We start from the raw sequence: 25,965 nt of genomic DNA, 5'->3' as shown, positions 1-25,965 counted from the left end.
AATGCTAATGGTAAAGCACAATTAACACTTAAAATAGAGGTAGTTTGGTAGCAAAATGTCCAACCTCTGAAAATGCAAAACATACATATCAATATATATGGTTTAATAAGATAGAACAACAACAAATATAAATATAGTGATTTCATGGGCTCATTTTACATAATTTTACAAACAACTTTTAATGAAAAAAACAAATCTTAGAATAAAAGTGAAAATGGATTCGTTATTCACCATAAATGTATACAAAAAAGAAACTGATTTTAAATATAGCAATAGATAGCTTGTCCATTCCGTGACCGAATGAAAATGCAACTTAAACGAAAACAAATCAAAGAATCCCAACAAATATTTGAGTAAATGATAATAATAAAAAGCACGAGGTAACTATTTGAATGATTGCCATCACATACGACAAAAAAAATGAACCACAAATTCTGACGTCTGAATTGACATCAAGATTCGAAGATCTGAGACCACGCCCCTTTCGTCAGGAGAGGAAGCTGTCGTGCGTGTGTCTGCGCGTGACTGACAGTGATGGATGTGAAGTGAAGCGGTTGTCATGGGGACGGGCGGATGAGGAGGGGAAGGGATGCCGAGCGCCTCCAGCGGCTTCTTCTCTCCTTCAACAAGAGATGGACGTGGAGAACGAAGCGGAGAGCCTCCTGGTACCAGAGGAAGGCTCCGGACCCGAGACTCGGCTGGACGTTTGCCCCGTGTGCGGGTTGAACTTGCGCAGCCGAGGCGCCAAACTTCTCCCGTGTCTGCACTCCATCTGCCACCGATGTTCACCCGCTGCGACCCGGAATCTGGCGCCGACCTGCGGCGGCAAAGCACGTGAGTCCATCGCAGAGCCGAACCGCGCGATTGTGTGACGTGTCTGCGACGCCCTTGTTCCGGTTCTATTCCCAGTGATCCGCTGCCCGGTGTGCCGGCGGGAGTGCGGGGAAGCGGACGTGATGGAGAACTTGTTTGTGAAGGACGCGGTGGAGTCACCGAGCAGCACCGTGGACGGAACCACGCAAGTGGGTCACCTGTCGTCACTCACCAAGCCAACTTTTCAACCTTAACAAAAGGCGTGATGTTGATAATAGAAGTGGATTTTTCATACAGATATTATGGAAGCTCGGAGGTGCCAGCAATGGAAAGATGTTTTTGGATCAGTATCACGTTATTTCGTGATACGAATCACGTTTTTTCATGATACATATTGTAGTGACTGAGAGGTGGACTGCTGTATTCAGCAGTGATGTGGACTACCCATGATGCACTTGGTGTTTTCAGATGTTGGGGCACCATCACTCAAGTGGCTGTTGTGTTTTATGCCTTCTCTGTGTTCACTGTTTGATGCAGTTCGGTTGCTTTCGATAAACAGCAACTGTGAGCTCCTACGGATACAGGTAGACATCCCATTGTGTCGTCTCTGACATGTAACACTTGGGATCGTCTTTCTGTGTCCTTGGGAACCCACAGATGCCGCCTGTCGTAAGCATCCTAACTGCATTAAACACACAACAGATGTTCCCCCAATACCTGAGAATCACTACATGCATCATGGGTAGTCCACAACCACTGCTGAATACAGCAGTCCACCTCTCAGTCACTACAATATTTCGTTATTTCCCGATAGTATCTCATTATTTCATGATATGTATCGTATTATTTCATGATACGTATCGTGTTTTTTCATGATACGTATCCCTGATTTCATGATATAATCTCATTATTTCATGATACGTATCGCGTATCATGAAATAATGTATCACGGAATGACGTGATAAATATCATGAGATAACGTGATACTGATCAAAAAATATTTTTCCATTGCTGGCAGCTCTGAGCTTCCGTAAGACATAATGGATTTGAGCTGTTTACTCTGGTTTCCTCCCACTGTCCAAAATTGGTGATGTTTGTTGATGAGACAGTGATTTCTATGAGTCTGGAGATGCTGGAGATGGAGAAGAGAAAGTACAGGAAAGCGAAGAAGAGAGTGCAGACAGGGCGGCTGCTGCCATGATTCACGATTTAGAGTTTGTGAATATTAGATAAGAACGGAAACCAGTGGACTCTCTCCTCAGCTGTGCATGACCTGCGACGACCACTCGGAGGCGTCCTCTTTCTGCGTCAACTGTTCTGAGTACCTGTGCGGCGCGTGTGTGGAAGCACACCGACGAGTCAAATTCACCCGAGACCACAAGCTCAGGCCCAAGTCAGACGCCGCCGCTGCAGGTCTCCCGCCGTACGTCGATGCTAATGCCGTCAACGGGAAGGCTCAGGCGTTTTTGTCTCACAGAGGTTTCCAGCCAGAGACCCATGTTCTGTGACAGCCACAGGCAGGAGGCGCTGAAGCTCTACTGCGAGACCTGCGACCTGCTAACGTGCCGCGACTGCCAGCTGCTGCAGCACAAAGACCACAGGTACCCTCAGAGTCAGTGACTCGAGCGGTGCACCGAGTCGCTCCCTGCTTTTGTCTTCCAGGTACCAGTTCCTGGCCGACGCTGTTCAAAGCCTCCGGCAGCATCTGGAGAGCATGACTCAGCAGCTGCAGGAGAAACAAAGACTCATCGAGGAGGTCTCACGCTCCGTCCAAGAACGGTCAGTGGCCTCCAACATCCACAGTTTTCACTTTGGAGTTCAGATTCACGCAGGTAACCACAGGCTTCCACCAGAGGGCGCAGTCGCACAGATGAACTAAACGCTAAAATAGCAAGATTACAAAGGTCACGTTTGGGGCATAGTTTGTTGCTAACAGTTAGCATTGCTAGCAGTTTAATGCAACATGAAAAGCATACTACAATCTTGACTTTTATTTAAAAATGATCTGCAAGATTATTATTATCATTGTTATTATTAATAACATTCAATAAACGACTTTTGTTTGGGACTTTTTAAAAGCATAAATGAGTTACATATGATCGCAAAATGGGGCTATCCGCAATGCTAACTGTGAGCATCTCTAGCAACATTGAAGACAATTAAAAACAGAGCAAAATGACACAATAAGTGAAAATGACAGATACGATGGAGTTGTTGCGCGAGAATAAGCACCAAGCCAACGCACAACTTCAAACTACGCTAAACAAAGAAGATAAACAACTAGTTTTACTTACTTATTGACCCCCAGTAAACACAAGCTCCTTTGTTCACACGCAAGCTCCAACGGTTGTAAGGAGACACTTTGTGGGGACCTCTCGTGGCCATAACCCTTTCCCCAGCCTCTCACCCTAAACCTAATGGTTAATCTTAACCAGGACTCTTAACCAAGCTTAAACCCAACTACAGTGGCCAATGTGTTTTGAAGTTTTACTCTTCAAACTTAAGCTTAAACTTGGCTCCAGAGAAGGTCCTCACACAGAGGCGTGTTTCCAAGAGTCGCTCCCAACACAAATGCTATTCTAAACACACTCATACACAACACATTGAGACATGCTCATTTTGACTTCCATAATACAAGAATTGTGTACGTTATTTATTATTAATTCTTGAAAAATTACTTACACTACAGGCTCCAGCGGGTCAGTCAGAACCGGTCATCAGTCCGGAAACACATCACAGCATCCGTCTGCAGCTTAGTAGAACAGATCAACAGGAAGGAGAAGCAGATGATCCACCAACTGGAGGTTTGTGTCCCTTCTCTGACTCATGAGCACTTTTACATATTGATGCTTTGCTCGGCAGAGAATCTGGATGTGACCTGGAGCTGGGATCGTCCCCTCGAGATGTTTGAACACAGTCATTTGTTGGTCTTCTGCAGGCCGTGACGCAGGAGCAGGAGAGCGTCTTGTGCAAACAGCAGGAGGACGTCGCTGATCTCTCCAGGCGGCTGCATCACGTCCTGAAGTTTGCCATGTGGGCCACGTCGAGGAACGGAACCGTGGCGCTGTTGCACTGCAAGCGCATGGTGAGAGGACCCGACTGTCGCGCGGGTCACATGACAGTAACGTATCGTCTCCTGTTTCAGATTATGTTCCAGATTGAAAACCTGCTTGAAGCTAAATGCAGTACCACTTTCACACCACTGGGCGGGGTGCGGTTCCAGTGCCGCTCTTCTTATTGGGCCTCTGGTGTTGATCTGGGTAAGGTTAATGGTGACTCCCATTGGAGTGATAGTCGGCCCTCACTGAACCAAGAACCTTCAGCTTGGTCCCTCATGCCGGTGTGGAACAGATCAGCAGTGACAAGACTTGTTTCTGAAGAAGACTGAATGCCGTTTTGGTTCCTCTTGAACTGCTAAACACAGCTGTGTGTGAACGTGTGTTGGAGGCTCAGGAAGATGTGGTCCTGTTGACCTCCAACTGGACGGCTCAGTTCGAAGATAGGAGAGTGGACCATCATGTCCAGATTACAAACAAAATTCTCCTCAAGTCACGGAGTTCTAGGGGTCTTGCTCACTGATCAGGGAGTGAGCTGTGCCAAAAGGCAAAACACACTAGGTCACGCTGGGGACCAACAGTTCAAACACAGACTCTAAATTAATAATGAATTTGAATTCAGCTTTATATATTTGTAGCAGGTCCCATAGACTGACTTGGAGGGCTGGGTATGGCCCCCGTAACCATGAGTTTGACACACGCTCAAGATTTATTGATCAGTCTGCTCCAGTCTTCTGTGAAATCTTTGGGTTGTGACCTCGGAGATTGCGGATACAATTGATGAGTGAGGGTCCTCTGCAGGGTGTTGGGTCTAGTGAGGGTAGCTCAGAGTAGAGTGACTCATTCTAAGGAGCCAATACTTGGATTTGATGAGTCATGTACGGATGTACTATGTACGGTCCTTCTGTCCCTGCTCTGCGTTCATTTCCTCCGTATTTCAGGCCAAACGGAGCAGTTCCTCTTTCGTGCAAGAGCCACATGATCAATGCTTCTTCCACAGTCGGCATGTTGGTTTTGGAGTTTGTTGTTGTCATATCTTTTTGACTCTGGGCCGCTCCCACTGGTGGATATATTGGTGCACAGCAACGTAAAGAACATATGGAAGCGCGTGATCCGTGATGGGGATGTGGTATGAAATGGACGGGTGCAATTTCTGACGTAAAGGGAGCATGAATCGGCCTGTAAACATGGCCCTCAGTACCGTGGGCGACCTTCCTGAGATAGTGGGAGCAGATGAGTCAGTGAAGTGGGACAACAAAACCGCTGCTTCGCACTGGTTGGTGTGGAGTGACACTTCCTCGCTGTGGAGAGAGGATGTGGTTGAAGTGGTGGCGCTTGTGTGTGTCCAGGCTCTTTAGTGGTGGAGCACCAACGTGATCCTGGAGTCCCTGCACCACAGTCTGGTCTCACTCCCTCCAGCTCGCCTCTCAGCTTCACCTCAAGAACATCCCATAATACTCTGGCTCAGCTGCAGATGCAGGTGGAAAAGATCGACCCCAACTGGCCCCCGCCGGCTCCCTGGTGCCAGAGCGTCCGGCTCCCGAGGACAGCACCCACTCAGTCCAGGCGGCAGCCGCCCACCAGCCACTTGGCGACCAGCCTGCCAGGGTCCGGCCGGACTCCCCAGGTCAGTGTGTCACCCCAGGTTAGCTGGCAAGACGCGCTAACACGCGTTGACAGGAGATGCCATTGTCCTGAATAGAAGAGGCAGCTCCACTTCCCCAGTCACTCGCGTCAGCCTGGATCAGACTCTCTTGAGTCAAAACTCTGAAATGAAACAGAAAAACAGCGGCGAGGCCAGCGAGTGACGCAGGACGGACTGAAGACGTCCCATCGTATCTCATCATCTTCCTTGTTTAGTCTAACTCACGGGTGTTTTGGTTCCAACGCTGAAGTCACAGAACAAAACCGAGGCGTGAAAAACCCACATCAACGTGTCACGGTGATGTGAACAGGCTGCTGCAGGAACACTCCTTCCTCTCCTCCCGCAAAACTCACCCATTCATCAGTGCTCTTGTATTTTTAAGTACAACTTCACCTATTTTCCTCTGCTTGATTTAAAAAAAAAAGTCTTTTTAATTCTTTTTAAAATTCTTATTGTTGTTGTTGTTACTATTGGTAGTAGTAGTAATAGTATTGATTATTTATAATAATAATAATAATATGTTTAGTTATATAATAATAATCATTAGTAGTAGTAGTACTTGAATTTCAATACTACTAATTCAGCTTATTTATAACAATAATAATGATTATTATAATAATTATGATAATAGGAAATACACTATACTTTCTTCTTCTTATTATTATTATTATATGGTAGAGAATTGTTGAAATTGTTTGTCTGAATTATTTATTTTTGTCATTGAATTTTCCTTGATATATTTTTATTTCTTTTTTTATGATCAATGCTATGTTAAAGATCTATTTTATTTATTTATTTATTATTTTATTATCATGTTTGCAGCTTTTACACAATTGTTTTTGTTATTTAGGCATTTAAAATACATGTTTTGAATGAAATTTGAAATAATCTTATGGTGTTTTTGGTGTATGAAAGTCAGTTGCCCCAGAAGTCTTTCTCACGCTCCACTTCAGTGCAGGTTCACTGTCATTGGTGACGGTCCCAGACTTCCATCCAAACATAGCTACACATGAGGAGTGAAAACACAAAGTGCTTCTTGATGACAACAATCTACAGTACATTCTTGACAGAATGCATCATAACTTTATTGATATTGCTTTCAGATATCAGGCAAACTAAGTGGTGCCCTGAGTCTCCAACCCCCCACTCCACAGAGAGAAGGTATGTCAGGTTCACGTCCTCAAGTGTTTGACTTGTGAATGCAGCTTCATAACTGTGGCTGGTTCTGACAGATCTAGGGATCCAGGTTCCTCCTGGCTCTCAGGATGAAAACAAAGAGGAGAAACCCAGGTAGTACAGGTGAAAATAGCCAGGATCATTGGTTGCAAGACTTGTTTATGCCTCGTCTTCTGGATTCTTGTAGCCTGCTGGAAATGGTCCCTCTGGGATCATCTGTCCGGAAAAGACGGCGCTCATCCCCTGGACCTGACGTGGCCATTAAAAAGGAGCCAAACTGTGACCACAGTGAAGTGAAACCTGACCTTTAAATGAAGGTCCGTGCTGGTGCGTCTCTACTGAAACATTTGGCAGCATCGCTTTCCTTAGCTGGTGTTGTGTCGAGGGGGCAGCAGCGAAAACGACAAGGCCCAGACGTCCCTCTCCCGTGAGCCTCCAGGGGGAGCTCAAGGTGTCTCAGAACTCATATAGAAATGAATTGAAGTATTGGAAAGTATTGGAGCCCAAATGTAACACCAGTTTTCTCCTCCTCCCAGGGCAACACTTGAGACTTGCTATAGCTTTGCTATCCAGGACATGATGGCTTTGCAAGACCAGAAACAGAAGAATGTTTGATGAGGTGCTGAGACACTCCAGCAAAAGGTAACGTATTCACACCTTTTCACCACAATTTCACCTTGTTTTTCATGACTAGTCTGTCATCATTCAGGAGCTCTATATTGAACCCACTGTCACTAATGTCTCCAAACATGAGTGGCTTATCTCCCGCGGTCCCGCTCCTCTAAACACCCCGGCCACAATCTTCACCCCTCTCTGATAAGATCTTTGAGAGCTCGCCGCCTCGCTTCAAAAGCTGCTCCGCAGAGGGAAGACCTGCCTTTCTCAGCTGGATTTTTTAGAACTAGATTCCAATGTAGCCAATGAGAGCCACCTGCATGGTCTTCAAATGGTCCTCAACCGTGATAGGCATCTCTCAGATGTCCGCGCCGTTGTTTGTAATCTCCAAAGATTCTGCTCTGTCACACCTTCAGGTCCATCTTTGTCATGAACTCCAGTGGTGGCCTCCATCTTCTTCATTTGTGGTCCAACATCTTAGGCCAACTAGTCCGATTTTGTTTGGTGGTTTGATTTTGAAAAAAGAATGGATTTTTAAAATTATTTATATATATAATAACGTCCTTATTGTTGCTGTTGTTATTATTATTTGTAGTAGTAGTACATAATAGTAGTAGTATTGATTATTTATAATAACAATATGATAAAATGTTTAGATATACTACAATTGTTATTATTATTAGTAGGACTAGTAGTAGTAGTATTGAATTTTAATACAACTAATTCATTCAATTTATGATCATAATTATCATAATTATAATAACTCTGATAATGGAAACAATGTTGTGATGATTATTGTTATTATTATTTTTTATATGGTAGACCATTTTTGAAATTGTCAGTATTATTTATTTATGTCATGGAATTATATATATATATATATATATATATATAATGCCATGTGAAAGCTCTATTCATTTTTTAAAATTATTTTCTTATTCATGTTTGCAGGTTTTGCACAACTGTTTTGGTTATTCAGGCAAATTTTGAATGAAATTTGAAATAATCTTATGATTTTCTTGTTATTTTTTTATTATTGAAAGGTGTCCAGGTCCATCTTTGTCATGAACGTCAGTGGTAGCCTCCATCCTTTTAATGAGAGATGACTTCCACCCACAGATAGGTGGCGCTGCCGGCAGCGCAGGATTTCAACCCTACCCACCATGAAAACTATTTGCCCAGACTAAGACCTGTTTGAGACCACGTGGTGTGAGTGACAGGTCCACTGAAACCTGTAATGACTCGATTGTATTTCTTTATTGTTGCAGAAGTACTAGAATCTCCTCTTGTTTTCCCGTGACCTGAGTTCGGCCCCCGGAGAGCCGGCGAGCCCCTCGGTAAGTGTGGCAGGATTAACGTCACATGGAGTTACTGTAACTGTCCCTGCATGATGCCAAGTCTGGCGTTGCCCAAAACCAGTGGATAGAAAACACATGTACCACTGAGTGCAGGACCTCTCCCTCTGTTGCAGGGAGGCGCCAAGAGCGAGTCGACCAGGAAAGGAGTCGACGAGTCCCGAGTCAAAGTGATCGTGAGGTAAGAAGCAAACACCAACATGGTCCTAAACACAAGCTTTTAGGACGTCGACTTCAATTTCACACTTCAGCTCGGAATGTTTTACTGGCAAAGGAAGGGTCATGGTTCAACGCCGCCTCCTCTTCCGTCTCCCTAAACTCTTAAATGTAGCGGTCACTGTCCAATGTAAGTCTTCATCTGGGCGCCCACTGATGGGATGATTCACTCATCGTCTGCTGGAGCTGAAATCCAGCACGGTAAGTTGGTGACAATGAAGATGCTACAGTAGAGTTTTGACGCTTGGACATTTTCACTGGGCAGGACTCGCACTTCATCTCAGCTCAGGCTACAAATGTGTTGTTATGATCCTCTCATTTTCAAGTGCAGAATTTATGGTCAGGCTGCATCAGAAATTTCCATTTTTCACCAATCATGACCATTTGACCACTTTCTTTTTCCTTTTTTAATTTATTATTCCATATTTTGTGTCTGATTGTCTCATTCATTGAGGATTCTTAAATTTAATATGTTTTTTTTAAGGTGTAACTCTTATTTTAGAATTATTTCTAATAAATAAATAAATAATGTACGATGAAAGAAATACCTTGTAATAAACTCTGCACCCCACAGTTGATTTTTTTTTTAAACTATGAAAAAAAAAAATATATATACTACATATATTAAGCATAAAATGTCATGTAGTTATTACACTTCTTCTCCTTCTTTTATTATATTTTAGTAACACATTTAGTTACATGTAACTACTTTTTGCTTTGTATTATTATTATTATAATTATATTAAAATGGATTTTATTCATTATTATTATTATTGTCATTATCATTGTCATCACTTTTATATTTTTTGAGTTTTGGTTGATGGCCCCTCGCAGCAGTCACAGTACCTAGTGAGGCCCCTTGGGAAACTGCCACGCCTGATCTAGTGGACAGACGACTGAGCATAGCACCACTGCACTGATGACTACATAGAAAAACACAGTCTAACACAGTCTTTTCACTCAAGATTCTAACGGATCATTGCACATTCTCCTGGGTTGAATGATCAACGTGACCAAAGTCCGTCCCAAAGCCAGAGCGCACTCAAGACCAAGGCGGGGTGAGACCAAGTCCAAGACCAAAGTAGTTGGTCTATTTGCCATCGGAATCCCAGGACACCACCGTCAGCAGATCCCTTCTTCAGAAGATCATTCCCCACCAACTGTGAAAGCTTGAAAGACTTTTTTAGAGCCATTCTCTTTACAAATGGCTGGACAGCGACCTCTAATGTTGGTTATTTACTGACTTTAATGTTGGTAGCTTGAGGCTCCCAGCCTGATGTAAGTAAGGTTCATTACCGGGCAGAAAGGTAGCAGACCTTTAAACGTGGTCTTCAGACTGAGACTGGTCTTGAGTACTGCAACACCAGCGCCTCAGTGTGGTGGAGCTGGGTGCTGGAGGAGAACAATAAAAAGAGAGTGATGTGAAGGACTGTAGATCACCTGGATGCTAGATGGTTTGGATCCAGACCAGCTGCCAGTGTGAGTTGTTCAGAACAGGGTGCTAGAAGGTCTGATGGGGTCTCCTGTCCATGGTGAAGGAAGTCTGGATTGAGGCTCACGTTTATACTAACTAGAGCAAAGTATCGATTCATCCTGGCCAGAATCAGGAGAGAAACCTTCCATCCATGACTCATCAAATCCAAATCTTGGCTCCTTAGACTGAATCCCTCTACTCTGAGCTACCCTCACTAGACCCAACACCCTGCAGAGGATCCTCATCTCAGCCTCTTGTATCCGCAATCTCCGAGGTCACAACCCAAAGATTTCGCAAAAGACTGGAGCACACTGACCAGTAAATCTAGAGCATGTGTCAAACTCATGGTCCCGGGGGCCAAGCAGGGCCCTCCAAGTCATTCTATAGGACCTGCTATAAATATATAAAGCTGAATTCAAATTCAATACTTATTTAGAGTCTGTGTTTGAACTTTGGGTCTCTAGCGTGACCCAGTTTGCTTTGCCTTTTGGCTCAGCTTTTATTTCATTGTGACGACAATAAACCTCAAATTCCACCTCACCATGATGAGTGAGCAAGACTCAGTTTCATTTGTAATCTCACTCTTCCATCTTGGAAGCTGTCAGTTGGAGGCCAACAGGACAACATCTTCCTGAGCCTCCACCTCTGGCTGTGTTTTGATGAACCAAAGTCTTACCAAGTCTTGTCATTTCTAAACACTGGCATGAAGCTTCTGAGCTCCATGTCCCTGGTTCGCTAGTTCAGTGAAGGCTTCTCCCGATTCTGAAATTGAGGGCCAACTATCACTGGCATGGCAGTCGCCATGTGATGAACGGAGGTGAACAGAGAGTGACTAGGAGGTCTGAGTCTTCTCAACTATCTGTCCACAGATTATTCTTCGTGGCTTCTACCTCGAACCATAGTCCACCTTCTCTTTCATCCAACTCTCCTCAGCTTCTTCAGTTCCATCATCCATCAATTTATTTTCCTGTTCTTCATTACAGAAAGCAGTCAACGTCTCTACGATGGGAGGAAACCTTGAGGAGCAACTTCCCTCTCCTTAGACAGAGCGTTTTCGGAGACAGTGCAGGGAAAGATCGATAAAACAGTGAGGAATGTGTTCTTCTATGGATCGCACTTTGATGCATCAGTAATGTTTCTGGATTGAATGATTGAATTGAGTCTATATTGTATACTGGCTGAATAAAGTTTATCTTTATAAACATTTTCTCTTCTTGAAGAATATCTCAGTGACAAAACCATAATATTATTATCAAATTATCGTCTCCTCACTATCTCTGCCTCCTATTGTTCAGTCGGTGTGTTTCCTTCACATGTCTTCCATGTAAATACATCAGCAGTTGATGTCAGTTTAATAACTTCCTCCGTCACGTTCTCCCCTGGCGGGCCCCCGGCAGCCGGACGACTGTGTCCCCGGGGCCTCTGCTGATTGACGCAGACGTGGCGGGACAAGCTTTGTTGTGCTTCAAAGGAGCAGAACCAGAACCCCCCACCGACAAGATCAACACCGTTCCGATGTGACCCGGCTCCTCTAATTTCCTCTGCCCATGAGCGCGGGGGTCACGTCCCACCGCTGGTTCTTGTTAAAGCCCCAGCCGAAGAAGGAGGAGCTTCCAGTGGTGGCTTTGGGAAGGACGCCAACTTATAGCAGAGACTTTATTTATACGACACTTCCCAAAAACTGGTTCATCATTTCAGACTTCAGTCAAGGTAAACTGAAGTGCTCTGTCCCGTCCAGGCTCCCCCACATGTGACAGACAACATGAGCAGATAAGAGAGATCACAGCTGTATCTCTGCAGCTGAGATAAGATAAGCCACACCAGCAGAAGACGATGTTGCGACCCCTGCGGGGGGTCTCATCCTGGATGTGGAGAAGCCATCAGGGTCTGGTCCCCTGCTCTTCAGAGGGGCTCTTCTGACAAAGTTTCAGCATTAAACGCTCATGAGTCTGTCTCACTCCTACCACTAAAATGGTGATCAAAAATCAGGCCTCAACACTATATAAAGTTTATTAAATACATTTATAAAATAAATAAATGGAAAAGTCTGCCATTTAAAAAGTATTTCTTTATTCAAACAATTCTATTAAGCTGTACAAGACTCATAACATAATATATAAATATATAATATAAAAAACCATTGGAACAATGCATTTTAGGAGGAGCATCTATTGCATTTTAGTTTCCACATATTAGGAATATTTTTATTTAATATTTAGTTTTTTACTTCACTTAAATTGAATGAGAAGAGACACACGATGGCTGAGAAGTACAAAACACATTTACAGACTTTTGAAACCAATTTAAACTTCTTTAGTAAACTAATATTTTCCCGTGTTTGTAAGTGTCTTTCTACGTTTGTAAATGTGCTTTCAGAGTTTGTAAATGTCATGACAGTGCGAATTGTTTATGAAGCATCGTACAGAAAGCAAGGGGACCAAAATATGAGCGCGATCCGGGAGTGGTAGCTGGAATGTGTCGCCATTGGGAGTCAACAAATGTACAAACTCTGGAGACACATTTACAAACTAGGAAATACACTTACAAACTCAGGAAAAAATAATGTAATTGTTCCGTGATTTGTAAATATGTTCCAAAGGTTTGCATTCTGCGCTTCTTAGCCACCGTAGCAAACTCATGAAAGCCATCATAGTTATTGAGGATCCAGTGAACAGCGACTGAGATGATGTCACTCAGCAGCATGTGTCTGCGGTGTCCTCATATCAAACCCTCCGTGATGTCTCTGCTGGTGAAGACATGTGGCTCTGATTAGACGACGGTTTCACCTCCCTCTGCTTCACTCATTCAGTCTCTATTGCTTCATGTTTATTATACGCAGCAATTACGTCTCGCCCGTGCAGCAGCCGAGCTGCTGGCTGCTCATAGTCCCGCCAGACGTGTGGCAGCGTGACCACACTTCTCTTTGGCTGCAAGTGAAGCTCATTTCAGCTCGAAACTCAAGTGCCTCAGCGTTTTAACCTCAAAGTTGTTTTCAAAATATGCTTCTGATTCTTCACCTGGACTGAGGGATCAGGTCAGTGATATGAACGGCCAGTTCACTCGGTGAAACGAGCATGTTGCTTCACGGTGGTGGTCGAGCGGTGAAACAGCAGTGGCTGCTAAAGAAAGCCGAGTTATGAGAACACGGCTTGGACCCAGGTCGCTAGGAGGTCACCGGTTATGTTCCTTTCTATCTGGGCTTTGCGTCCTCATGATCTTCTCACTGCTTTTTCAAGATGATCTGGACCTCTTGTAAACTCCTTGACCTTCAGATGTTACAGCAGTGTGAGGAAATTCTTGCCCAAATGAAGGTTCTTCTTCTTCTTCTCGAGAGGGACGGAGGACAATGCCTTCAGTTATGTGGATGAACTCACTCTTATCTGGCCTGTAAATTCCATCCACAGTCACTGTTCTGCTTCATCCCCAGCCCAAGCCATGAACCTTGACCCCAAAGAAATGCTCTCCAAAGAAAGGCCAATAGCCTCGTCACCTAGCGTCGAAGACACAATGTGATAAATAACCTCATGCTTCAGCCAACTACACTGTGAGCAACATCTACCGTGCAGCTGTGAAGTGAGATGTTTACGTAAAGATCACTCATATATGATGCTCACATATTCATCATTTTCACCCAGACATTTAAAGTGTTTCAAGATTTACAGTCTCGACAAAACCAGCCATTCTAAAAACGACTCCCCAGAAACGATCTCCAGATGTTGAGTCATCAGTAGACTTATTAGTCTCAGACAGAGAAGGTCAAATATGCTGTAGATGGAAGACAATTTCCATGTGCTCATGCATATTTCACCGCACAGTAGCTGGTGGACACTCATCTGTCTTCTGGAGGCCAACAAAACGCACGACGGGTCAAATAAAAGCACCAGAGTTTCCAAAAGTTTAATGACCAAAATGAAATAAAGTGGATTATTATGTCATAGTTTGGATGCTTGAATGGATCTGGAGGGGAAGATGTCAATCTGGACGTGTGCGCGGCTCTGCTAGCAGGGTGTTTGTGTGAGGGGGTCAGTTCAAAACAAAAACTGGATTGGCGCACAGAAGGGCCAAGTTGAGGGCATGACTCTGCACACACCGGTTTTAATAATAATAAAATAAATGAATATAAAAAGAAATAAAATATGTATTCACCAAGTCATAATACAATTGGCCGATGCTTCATGCCTGCGACACGTAGTGTTGGAAACACACTGGTTTGTTTAACTGGTTTATTGCATGGTCTGCAGAAGAGCCAATGTGATAAGCTGGAATTTAGGACCTTGGAGAGCAAAGAATTCAGTCAAATGACAACAACAAAACTGAGTCTTCATGAAATTTAACCGCCTAATACTACTACTACTACTACTACTACTACTACTACTACTAATAATAATAATAATAATAATAAATAAATTAATAAATAGTTTTGTGCTTTCTTTTTTATCAATGTCTAAATAATATGCAGTTTTTGAAAACAATTGTTGAACAGTTCACGATATTAAAATCGGTATATTAGGTATCAGCTAAAATTCATTACCCACCACACCTTTGAATTTGTCCGTAACATAAGTATTTATATTATAGTTTTTGTTTAGCAAAATAAAGTTTCAATAACTGTCGCAGTTGATGACGTAACCCTACGTGTCCTGACGTCATCATTAAGAATCGTGATGAACGCGCGTGAAAAGTCGTCTTTGTTTCTTTAAATAAACAAAACAAAACATGATGATAGTAACTTCCCGAGGACTTTGCCTGCACCGGAGAGTAAACTAAGGTCTGCTGGAACGTAAAGTGAAGTGTGAGTCTGCGTGCACTTGTTAGCTTTAGCAGCGAATTCTTCACCGTCAAAAACGTTCGGATACACGTCACAATGCTCAAACTTAGACTCGTGTGTTTGTTTATTCTCATATGAAAGCTATGTTTTTGTGACTTTTTGGGTGAGTGAGTGAGAGCCGTGTGTGCCTTCACATGACGTAACACGCGTTCTGGTCGTTTCCTTTCTCCTCCAGACAACGTCCGGATGACGAGTGAGGTGAGCCGAAGCGGTGCAGCGGCGGGCAGCCTCCCCCCCTCCTGCCTGCCTGCCTGCCTCCCTCCCTCTCCTTCCTGCAGTCACGCCGTCTCTCTCTCCCTCTCTCTCCCTCCATCACTTCTTTTCCGCGGAGTCAGACTGTTCGCTGGCCTCTTCACCTCCAACATCCTGCGGATTAACCACCACCAACTCGGTCCCCATGGCTCTGTGGTCGGTGTTGCTCTGCTCTCTGTTCGGACTCCTGCTCGGACAAGGTACGGTGACTTTCCAAAGCAACTGTATATAACAGAGTTTGGTGTGGAATGCGATATGAACGGAGGATGACGACAGATGATGGCACCAGGATGTGATGAAGCTGGACTAGTTGGAACATGTGATGCTCTTTCAGTCCAACAGACTTGTTGATTCAGAGTTTTGCACATTTCAACTGTCATGAAACGTTCTTCTGAAGTCTGCTCTTGTCAGCAGTGACACAATATAACCTCTAAAATAACACTAAACAACTTGCGACTGTGGTAAAAAAGTAACGATGCTCGTTCTTTTTGTGCAAAGAAAACTATATGTATTTGCATGCACTATATTTGCTCACGTTTATGAATATATCTAGCAAAATTCTTCATTGGTGACTCTATAAGCAAATTCTGTGATAAAATAACAATATATCAATATAGCATTAACAGAAATTGAAGTTTAGAATTGCTTTATTCTCCATTGTAGATTTTCCTTATTGAAGTTATTAGCCAAATGTATTTTCAGATTCACAGAGCACAAGAGATACATATTGTGGTATATTGTTTTTCGACTAATATAGGCCTGTAGGTGATGCCACAACTATCGAAACTCCATCGAATCAAGAAAAACTTTTGAGTTGTTTTCACTACAAATGGAGGCACCACAGTCTGATATGATGTTGTGTTTACATGTTGTGTAAAGTAGTGACGCATTAGCCTTTAAGAGACATTGTAAACATCTAAATACATGGTAATCCAGTGGTTCACCAAGTGGGTGGTGTGCCCCCCGGGGGATTGGGTAAGAGGAGAGGCGCCGTTAAAAGGGCTTTAGGATGAAAGCTTGAAGAAAAGCACTCAAGTTTTAGAAGCAAATTTGACTCAATGACCCAAGCATGCGAGCGTCTCTTTTCATTCTTCCCTCATTGGCTTGGCAACACTTCACACTGCTAACACTATCACACACACAGAGAATCATGAGACAGTTTCTATCATTTAATTTGAGCTGTTATTACACCATGAATGTGGGTTTTGGCAGCTTCTCTCCAAGTCATGGACTGAACTGCTTGTTGAGGCCTGCCACTGTGTGAATGTGTACGCAAAGGAACCTATTTAGAACAATGCTTGCGTCTGGGAAATACATGATATTATAGTGTGTATATTTTTTAAATAGTGTTTGTGAAGTGGTGCAAGCCTAAACGCCTTCACAATTGTCCCTTCCAAACTTGGTAAGAACTCGGGGGGGTGCCCTGGTATGCTGTGAAGGCATGCTCCGTCCAGGCCTCACACTTCCCACCAGGTTGAGAGGCAGACACCCGGGTGTGATTCATGCTACCTGGTGGGCGACAGGGCTAGAGCTTGGACCATATCAAGAGCTCCTGATCTTGATATGTTCTCCTGTTCTCACAGTCAGCAGGAGCACGTTCCGCCTGGTCCGGCGTGCTCAGATAAGCAGTCCAGCATCAATAAAATCCTAGAATACCGATGTTTTTGAAAGGCAGCTCCGGCGTCTGGGCAGACTTCCACCATCAGGCTCATTAAGTCTTGTTTACTCCGGGCGTCTAGACGGGCCATGCGCTGCTCTGCCAAGAAAGAGAAAACTTACAAGCAACAGCGAGATGGAAATCGGCTCATTATGGGTGGATGATACATCACAGAGTGGAGTGGCAGCTCTGGAGGACTGCTGCGTCCCGTACAACAGCACTTTTAGTGCTCCTCTGGTGTTTCGATTTGCCCGGCGGCAGACGGTGGTGGCGGCGCTGGAATGAGCCTGACTGCGTTAGAATTAGTTATCAGCTAAGTGCTACTGAGAGGTCCTAATGTCTGCAGCAGCCCTAGTGGTTACAGAACGTGACCAAATATTCTTGTCATTCTAAGTACACGGCGCTGACTGGTGGAGATTTATATCGTCGAGTCTGGAAACATCATCATGGGTTTTGTCGCTGAAGTGAGCGGACTGGGAAATGCTTTTGAATGTGATTTAGATGTTATTTCAAACAAAACAAACAAAAGAAAAACATCTATATATTTATTTGTTTTAGCTTTAAACATCACACTCTTTTGAAGTATTTTTGTGTATTTGGAAGAAGGTATTGGTTAGTGCAACCTCACATCCTCACAACCCTTAACCTCACATCCAGAAGTCCTTGCAGAGTGGAGATTGAAGCCTCTTTCAGTTTCCAGAACCTTTTGGCCTGTAGGTGGCGTTGCAATGTTCTGGCATAAAGGAAGATGGCATGTCACATGCAAAAGCAAGAAACCCGACCGTGTGAACAGACAGGTGACAACCAGCTCTTGCTATGGGTCACAATTTTTAATCACAAAAACTACTGAAAACACCTCCCAACACCCTCCCCAAATTACTGCGCCCCCTATGGTCGGCTGTGCTGGCGACAACCTTGAAGAAATGAATTTGATGCATGAAATACAAGTATGCATTAACTTCATGGGTTCACTGCCGATCTGATGCCAGTTTGATAAAGATCTCATCAGGACAGACACGTGGCTCAATTAAAAACTAACTTTAGATACTGAGACAAACTGATACTGCCATCTAATGTAAAAAAAAATATCCAATAATGTGCCGACATCAGTCAGATTCATTATTAAAGAGATGAATTCTGATCTGAAAATGGTTCACTTCCTGAAAAGGTTCTACTAACTAGTGATGGGTAGATGAGGCTTCATGACACAGTATCGAAGGGCTGATGTCCTGATTTTCAGAGGCCACCAGATGGCGCTGGCTGCTGTGAAATGTTTGGACTTTTACGACTAATTCGCTGAAACTTCTCATAATTTCTAAACCAAGAGCGCCATCTAGTGGCCTCTGAAAATTAGGTCATCGTTTCATCAACACTGCTATACTGTTTCATGATACCTCACCTATCCATTTCTACTAGAAAGGAAGGTAGTTCCTCCCTGTGCTTGTGATTTTTCATCTGGTTCTCTGGTTTCCTCCCAGCGACCAAAAACACAGTGGTTGACAAAAACTGTTTTGTTTGAATACGGTGATCAACAGTCCTGTACATGGTTAACAATGCCACTAATACGTAGGAAAACTTCACAGGAAGTCTTCACTTGGACTCTAGTAATCCAGAAATGTCACATTCCATCGTGATGGAACCATGACACTGGAGTCTTCTTCACTTAAAAGATTGAATTTTGAATGCTAGGTTTTGACCATTAAAGAAAAAAATTGGCTCCAAGTCAGGATGAAATTTGAAATTTTGTCCGATCACGACCGATACGTCTCTTGTCTGGACTGCTTCTCAGCCTGAAGCTCCTGTCCTCCAGAACTGTCTACAGAGAGAGATAGATGGATGTAAAAAAAACCCCACCAGAACTGCCGACGTCTTCAAGCACGACTCAAAACAACTTTTATTTCTCTTCTGGGAACGTGCTAATCACAACGAGCAGATGCTGGAGAAAATCAACGGGAGCAAATCTGCCAGAGCTATTTCACGTTTGGCAGATCATACAGACCACAGACGGATGAATGTGATTGTTTACCAAGCCCAGGCATTCCGTGAACTGGAATCCACAACAGCCAGGTCACCACAGGGCCGGTTCTGCTCCAGCCTCAAACCTCAGCCGTCGTCAACAGGATTTCCATCAGTCATAAAATTCCCGAATGCTCTGTCATATATCTGATGTGCTCCTGGAGCACTTGAGAAATCTTTTGAATATTTCTATGAAGGATCAGGGTTCTAATATTGGCTGCCTGTTTCATCCCTGTAAACCGTTTTATTTAAATAACATTTAAACCTATGTATTTAAAGTGAGAGTGGTGACCAACAGCAGCAGTCTGTTTGTCTTTTTAAACACTATTTTTAACACATTTTATTCACGTCAAAAAAGTACAAATATTATAGGTATAATGCAGCAGAGGAGGTGATGGGCTGCAAGAATCAGAGGTGCCCAACTACAAGACTGGAAATTGAGGATATGTTTGGGGGCTTGTAGCCACCTCTACCTTGTCGACAGAAGTTTGAGGGACGGCTCACTGACAGATCACCTCCTGAAGGTGGAAGTTAGAGGCCGAGGGCAAAGAGAAACAAACATCTTGGGGTAGAACTGAGAGATGCCAAAGGTCTATCAGAGAAACATGAAGGAATGAGGGCGCAGATTTATTGCTGAGTTGATTGTGCCACAGTCAAGGAGGTGTAAGTGTTTGTGACCTTGGTTCCCATGAGATCAAGGGAGGTGAAGAGGAGAGTGCAGGCAGGGGGGAGAAGGTGGAGGCATGACAGAAGAGAAGCAGCTTGTATGTGGAGGTCTCACTCCAAGACGGGAAGCAAAGTTAGGAATGGCATGAGTTGGAAATGCTCAGGTTCTCATGAGGAGAAGTTTGGATTTACAGACTCAAATGGTTTGGAGATGTGGAGAGGAGTTGGAGTGGACATGCTCAGGCTGAAGAAGGTCAGAAATTGAAGTACAAGGTAGCAGTAGAAGAAGACTACCGATGTGGTTCATACACCAGTTGAAGAGAGTAGGTGTGACTAGAAGACTTTTTGTTGTTGGACTTGTTATTTTCTTTCTTTTCCATGTTTTTTTCTGTCTCCTTTCCTCTGACCTTCTTCTTCATCTGCAGGAGTGGAACAGATGTCCATCGAGGACTGTTGTAAAGATGGTCAGAAACGAGCCAACAACAATGAAGATTGCTCATCCCTACCTCTCATCTCTGAGTCCATCCCATGCAGGTGAGCAGGCGTAGCCGACGCTTTCTCACATCCCTCCACTTGACAATTGTCAATATTGGATGGCTTATGATCGAGAATGTGTTGCGTTGATGTCGAGCTGACATCAGGATTCAGTTATACAGTGTTTCTAACCGTCCGACCTTCCACACTCACGTACTAAACAGCAGATGACAGCCCTGCTTCAAGGTATTGTTGGAGCCTATCTATAGAGGAGAGAAGATAAATATTACATTCATGAATGGCTGACACTATAGTGTGCTCCTCCTTCAGGTTTTATCTCTGGTATCAAGTATAATCTTTCGCGCCAAAACTCTGGTAATTTTCTCCCTCCCACCATGATCTTATAAGTCGGCTCCACTATTTTTAAAGAGGACAAGGAATTTGTTTTTCGTCTCCAGACAAGATTTTGATTTGATTCTTGTAAATCTAGATTATTACCGGCATAACTGCAGCTCCAGCCGCAAGATTCGCCTCTTAAGAAAAGCCTTGATGGCGTTGTGGTCTCCTGGTAATGCGAGAAGGTGTGCAGCTTCAGTGACGCTGATGTTAAACACATTTACCAAAGCCACCCCGCGTGATCCCAAATTTGTCTAAATTATAGAGAGAAACAAGCTCTGTGGGGGAGCAGGACCACTTTGCCTCAGGAGGGGGATCACACGAGGGGCAATTTCGAAACCCAGGAAATGCCTCGGAGGTGAACTGCAGCATTGTGGGAGGATGGAGAGGCAATAACAGGAAAGAGCAGGGATGACTTCAGACTGTGAAAAAAAAAAGGAGAATGAAACCGAGGAGTAAAGCGGTAGACGTGCCCTTAAAAGGAGGCGTGGATGCTGAATTTGGGCTTCTGTGGAAAGGGGTTTCTGGTAAAAGTTCATTAAGTGGATTGTTGGAAATGAAAGATGAGAGCCGAGGGAGGGAGGAGTGTTTTATGTGCTTTGTCTCGTAAATTCCCAGCGAGGTACGGAGCAGCCAGAATTAATCACCCGCAGTCAAATGGGAAAATAAGTGAGACAGCATATCATCGTCTCTACAGCTGAGCGTATGTTTGGGACCAGAAGCTCTTCACGTGTATCTGAGTCTGAGTGTCAAACCAGTTGCACACGACCATAATGGTTCTTCTTTTTCTCCCGGCATTTCCTCTCAGAAGTCTCCACAGTAAGTGCTCCATCTTCACCCCTCTCCATCCTCTTATACACATACCTTTATGTCTTCGTTCATCATGAATTCATCATCACCAATTGCCCTTCTGTCCTCTTCGTCCAACATTCTCGTCCTCTCCACGTGACCACCTGTTCTCCCTAAACTTTGACTCATCTCTGACTCATCTACCTCTGCGTCTTGTCTTTGTGCCAGAGCCACTGTCCATGCAGCAATGGAGGCCTCACCACTGTCCTCAAAAGCTTTCCTCACTCTAGCTGCTGCTCGTCCACCCTGTCGACACTCTCCTCTTCGCCTCTTGTAGTCTGTCTATTGTGAAAGCGATGAAGCAGAATTTACCTGTGACTTATGAAAAATAATGACCCTGGATTGCCAAGTTTGCGACATAATCTCAGGAGGAAAGCAGCCGTAGAATGTCACAGCCACAGCATTTGTGTGCACATATATTGTATGTTTGGAGTGGTTTAAGTTCATGCTCTCACACGCCCCCCTCAGACTGGCCTGGGGCATTTCTCGATGGTTGTCGAAGATGCAAGTCTTGTCTGTGCAGGGTGGTGCAGGAGCAGTGCTGCGTCGCCGTGCTGGAGGACACCATGTGCACCTACGGTATCAACACGGCAAAGGACCAGGGAACCTGTGACTCTCTCTTCACCAGCACCTGCGAGACCAAGACCACAAAAGTAGGTCTCCGGCCCGCTGCTGCAACTGCAGGTTGAGGCTTCCATCTGCAGTTGCAGGCGCCTCTGTCTCTCATGATCAGACACTGATATAGACTCAGGCCCTTCCCCCAAAACTCAGCGCAAGCTTTCGCTCTGCTCCCCAACTGTCATTACCACGCTGTCAAAGTGATTGATGGCTGCAGCCCCCTGGGAGCGATGTCACGACTTCACTCTCCGTCAGCTGTTTTCTTCTCGGTAGACGTGTGTATTTCATCTGTCAGGTTGTCAACCTGTCTGTCCGCCACCTCTCCCTCAGCCTGTGCAGCGCCCCCTCCTCACCACTCCTGCGCTCTTTGTTCTCTCTGCAGATGTGCTGCGACTGTTGCCTGGTGGGGAAGGCTGCTCAGGAGCATGGGCTCTCCTGCGACCACACCTTGGCCTTCGGATATCAGTGTGTCCTGGTGTCGCGGGCCTGCTGCATGGACGGAACCCAGGACAACCAAACCTTGACCGACGGACCGAATGAATGTGGGTGAAGTCTGGTAGTGTTTGAGTGTGAGCACCTGAGGAGGGGAGGAAGGGGGTCAAACGAATGCAAACACTGCCCCCTAGTGGATTCTAAGTCTCATTACTCTCATCGTCACCGTCGTTCTACCAGATTTAGGGAAACTCAAACGACAATTTGCTGTTTCTTGCTGGTGTCTAAACTATATTTTATTTTGTTCTTTAGGAAATACTTGTACTACTTAAATGCTGCTTCTTCTTGCATGAGAACTGCTAAAGCTATGAACTGCAGTTTTGGCCAGTAAAATGAAATGTTTTTTTCTCATACAACTAACAGACTTCTTACCATGGTATGAGACGCGCATCCTTGCATGTAGTGAAGTTTCAAATAGGTACACGCCATCTATACTCTCTTAACTACGATGGAGGATATACTGCACCGCTTTCAAAAAACCTATGTAATTGAAATTTGACACATATTTGGCGTCACTGTTTGCAAACTCTAGTTTTATTTGTTACAGCTACATCTTTGTCTGTAGTTTTCCTAACCATGCTTATCTTGGAGCAGAAATGTAATGTTTACTGATACTGATGATTTTAGAAGACTTTTTTTCTGGCTGGGGAAAGCATGGTGTCTGAGATACTGACCATTGTTTCATCTTGGGAAAAATCTTGCCGTGATCAAAAGAGACCCACTTTCAACTTTTGGTTCTCTTCTCATGCAACAGTGCCCAAAGAGGAGGAGGTCACCACGAAGGGGCAGGATTTGGTCGTGGCTGACCTTTGCAACGGTGAGGTGTGATTTCTTTGCTGGTATTGCAGTGTACCTTTCTCCTCTAACCTTCAGTATCCTGGCAGGGCAATGTGATCACGAGTGTGTGGACAAAGACACATGCAAGTGCTCAAGTGGCTACAGACTTAAGCCTGATGGGAAGACCTGTGAAGGCAAGTGTGGTTGAGCCTGTCAAGTTGTCGCTCAATATGCGTGGTCAGAAACATGTTCTCCTTTATACTTAGTTTCTTCGCACTTGCATTACAAAAGCTGGAGAGGATGGATGAAGGAAGAGTTGTTGTGTGAAAACATGTGTCGCTCTGTCTCTTCACAACACTCTCTCCATGCGCAGATATAAACGAGTGTCTGCTGGGGGCCAGTAACTGTCGAGGAGGGGAGCGCTGCATCAACACGGACGGCTCCTTCCGCTGCCAGAGGGAGGTCAGCTGTGGCACCGGCTACGAGCTGACCGACAACAACAACTGCAAAGGTGAAACTTGGACTCTCAAGACTATTGCATTACATGTCACATTTCAGTTGAGTCCTGTAGTATTTTGTAGTTTCAATGGCATTTGCAATTTACATTCAGTTGCGATTATGATGGAAATTCGTAAACAATAACATGTTGACCTGGATAAAATGTACATTGGAAATATGGATATAACTGAGGCAAATTCATATTTAATATGGATAATTTGTGTTTTTTTAGCACTCAACAAATGTGTTTCTATAATGATAGTTAATGTACTATTGAGAGTATTTATGTTTTGTATTTACATACCTCTTAGTTTTTGCTAGTTTTAATGTAATGTTTTGACTAGTTTTGTTCTCACTTTATACGTATGATCGAATGACCAAACATTTTCAAATTATTTTCCTGTTTACCCTTTGTTATTAAAGTAAAACTATGCCACTATGTTTTTCCTTCAAGTTCCTCAAGTTCTTTGGTTTCATGTCTTCAGATATTGATGAATGCGAGACAGGCATCCATAACTGTGGTCCAGACTTCGCCTGCCAGAACACGCAGGGGTCCTTCCGCTGTCTTCCAAAAGTCAAGTGTGGGGTTGGCTTCATCCAGGATGCCCTGGGCAACTGCATTGGTGAGTGTAACCGAACCCTGGTTATTAAGGATGTGACCAAGCACCACGTCACTCTTTGGTCTTCTGTGTTTGTTTTTCAGATATCAACGAATGCGTGAGCCAGACGGGTCCGTGTCAGAGGGGCCAGGTCTGCATCAACACAGCAGGGTCCTACATCTGCCAGAGGAACTCGGTCAACTGTGGTCGGGGCTATCACCTGAACGAGGAGGGCACTCGCTGCGTGGGTGAGGATCAAATACCGTCCTCACAATGAGCCGGTCTTGTTTATGTTTCACTCATTTTCATCTTCCTCTGTTTCCAAAGACATCGACGAGTGCAAAGGACCTGAAAAGGCCTGTGCGGGTCACGGCTGCATCAACACCATGGGCTCCTTCCACTGCGAGTGTGAGAGCGGCTACATTTTCAACAGCGTCAGTCGGGTTTGTGAGGGTGAGCAAAGAGTGCACGCACACATCAGTCAGGGACTGAAGGCTCTGGACTGTCGTCACCTCTGGAGGATTTAGTGTGTTGATCATGGTTCAAATGTGGCCTGACTGAGATCTCTGACTGAGATACTCGGCAACATAACATGGTTGTGGGGTGAAGGAGGCGACATTATATACGTCCCAGCAGAGGACACAGCGGTGAATCTCTAACCTCTGACTCTCCTCTCTCTGCGTGCCAGATATCAACGAGTGCCGACACTACCCCGGCCGCCTGTGCGGCCACAAGTGTGACAACACTCCGGGCTCCTACAAGTGCTCCTGCACCACAGGCTTCAAGCTGGCGGCCGACGGCAGGAACTGTGACGGTAAAATACTGGAGTGTTTGTGGAAACACAGCAGTTTGGTTGTTGTGAATTTCATCTCTGAAGTCATGAACTGTCCATGCAGATTTAAATGAGTGCGAGAGCAACCCCTGCAGCCAAGAATGTGCCAACATCTACGGCTCCTACCAGTGCTACTGTCGCCGTGGTTACCAGCTGAGTGACGTCGACGGGATGACCTGCGAAGGTGAGAACGCTCCCATCAGTATGTAGGAATCACTTACACTCAACAAAAATATAAACGCAACACTTTTGTTTTTGCTCCCATTTTTCATGAGATGGACTTAAAGATCTAAAATTAATTCCAGGTACACGATCTTACCGTTTCTCGCAAACATTGTTCACAAATCTGTCTAAATGTGTGATAGTGAGCACTTCTGCTTTGCTGAGATCATCCATCTCACCTCACAGATGCGCCACGTCAAGATGCTGATCTGACATCATGATTAGTGCACAGCTGTGCCTTAGACGGTCCACAATAAAAGGCCACTCTGAAATGTGCAGTTTTGTCTCACAGCAAAATGTCACAGATGTCGCAAGCATTGCAACCAGATTTGTTGCTCGTGCATTGAATGTTCATTTCTCCACCATAAGCCATCTCTGAAGGCGTTTCAGAGAATATGGCAGTAGATCCAACCGGCCTCACAACCGCAGACCACGCGTC

At 44.5% G+C, this 25,965-nt stretch overlaps 2 protein-coding genes across 4 annotated transcripts in view; both read left to right on the top strand.

Moving 5' to 3' along the window:
* The first annotated feature begins 625 nt into the window (after positions 1-625).
* LOC128770863 (transcription intermediary factor 1-alpha-like) lies at positions 626-11,520 on the top strand. The gene is made up of 16 exons (XM_053885780.1): positions 626-834; positions 910-1,022; positions 2,076-2,226; positions 2,291-2,414; positions 2,476-2,592; positions 3,503-3,617; positions 3,752-3,898; positions 3,959-4,073; positions 5,219-5,496; positions 6,618-6,675; positions 6,747-6,804; positions 6,878-7,141; positions 7,227-7,332; positions 8,574-8,642; positions 8,777-8,841; positions 11,334-11,520. The coding sequence occupies exons 1-12, from the start codon at positions 633-635 to the stop codon at positions 6,999-7,001; spliced, it is 1,602 nt and encodes a 533-aa protein (XP_053741755.1). The 5' UTR covers positions 626-632; the 3' UTR covers positions 7,002-7,141; positions 7,227-7,332; positions 8,574-8,642; positions 8,777-8,841; positions 11,334-11,520.
* A 3,500-nt stretch (positions 11,521-15,020) lies between these two features.
* Positions 15,021-25,965, top strand: part of fbln1 (fibulin 1) — a 31,980-nt gene continuing 21,035 nt past the window's right edge. Inside the window, exons 1-14 of one of the 3 annotated variants that reach the window (XM_053886556.1) lie at positions 15,021-15,142; positions 15,354-15,376; positions 15,514-15,630; positions 20,195-20,303; positions 22,012-22,141; positions 22,489-22,648; positions 23,353-23,415; positions 23,483-23,569; positions 23,749-23,886; positions 24,359-24,496; positions 24,577-24,720; positions 24,800-24,925; positions 25,161-25,286; positions 25,369-25,488. In XM_053886556.1, coding sequence (XP_053742531.1) covers positions 15,576-15,630; positions 20,195-20,303; positions 22,012-22,141; positions 22,489-22,648; positions 23,353-23,415; positions 23,483-23,569; positions 23,749-23,886; positions 24,359-24,496; positions 24,577-24,720; positions 24,800-24,925; positions 25,161-25,286; positions 25,369-25,488 — 1,396 coding nt within the window. In that variant the 5' untranslated portion in view covers positions 15,021-15,142; positions 15,354-15,376; positions 15,514-15,575. Of the gene's footprint in view, positions 15,143-15,353; positions 15,377-15,427; positions 15,631-20,194; positions 20,304-22,011; positions 22,142-22,488; positions 22,649-23,352; positions 23,416-23,482; positions 23,570-23,748; positions 23,887-24,358; positions 24,497-24,576; positions 24,721-24,799; positions 24,926-25,160; positions 25,287-25,368; positions 25,489-25,965 lie in introns of those variants that run through there. The other 2 variants (XM_053886555.1, XM_053886557.1) reach the window with 2 other exon arrangements.

Source organism: Synchiropus splendidus, chromosome 14, assembly GCF_027744825.2.
Source record: "Synchiropus splendidus isolate RoL2022-P1 chromosome 14, RoL_Sspl_1.0, whole genome shotgun sequence".
In the NCBI taxonomy this organism is placed as follows: Eukaryota; Metazoa; Chordata; class Actinopteri; order Syngnathiformes; family Callionymidae; genus Synchiropus; species Synchiropus splendidus.
This window is presented reverse-complemented; position numbering and strand designations above follow the sequence as displayed.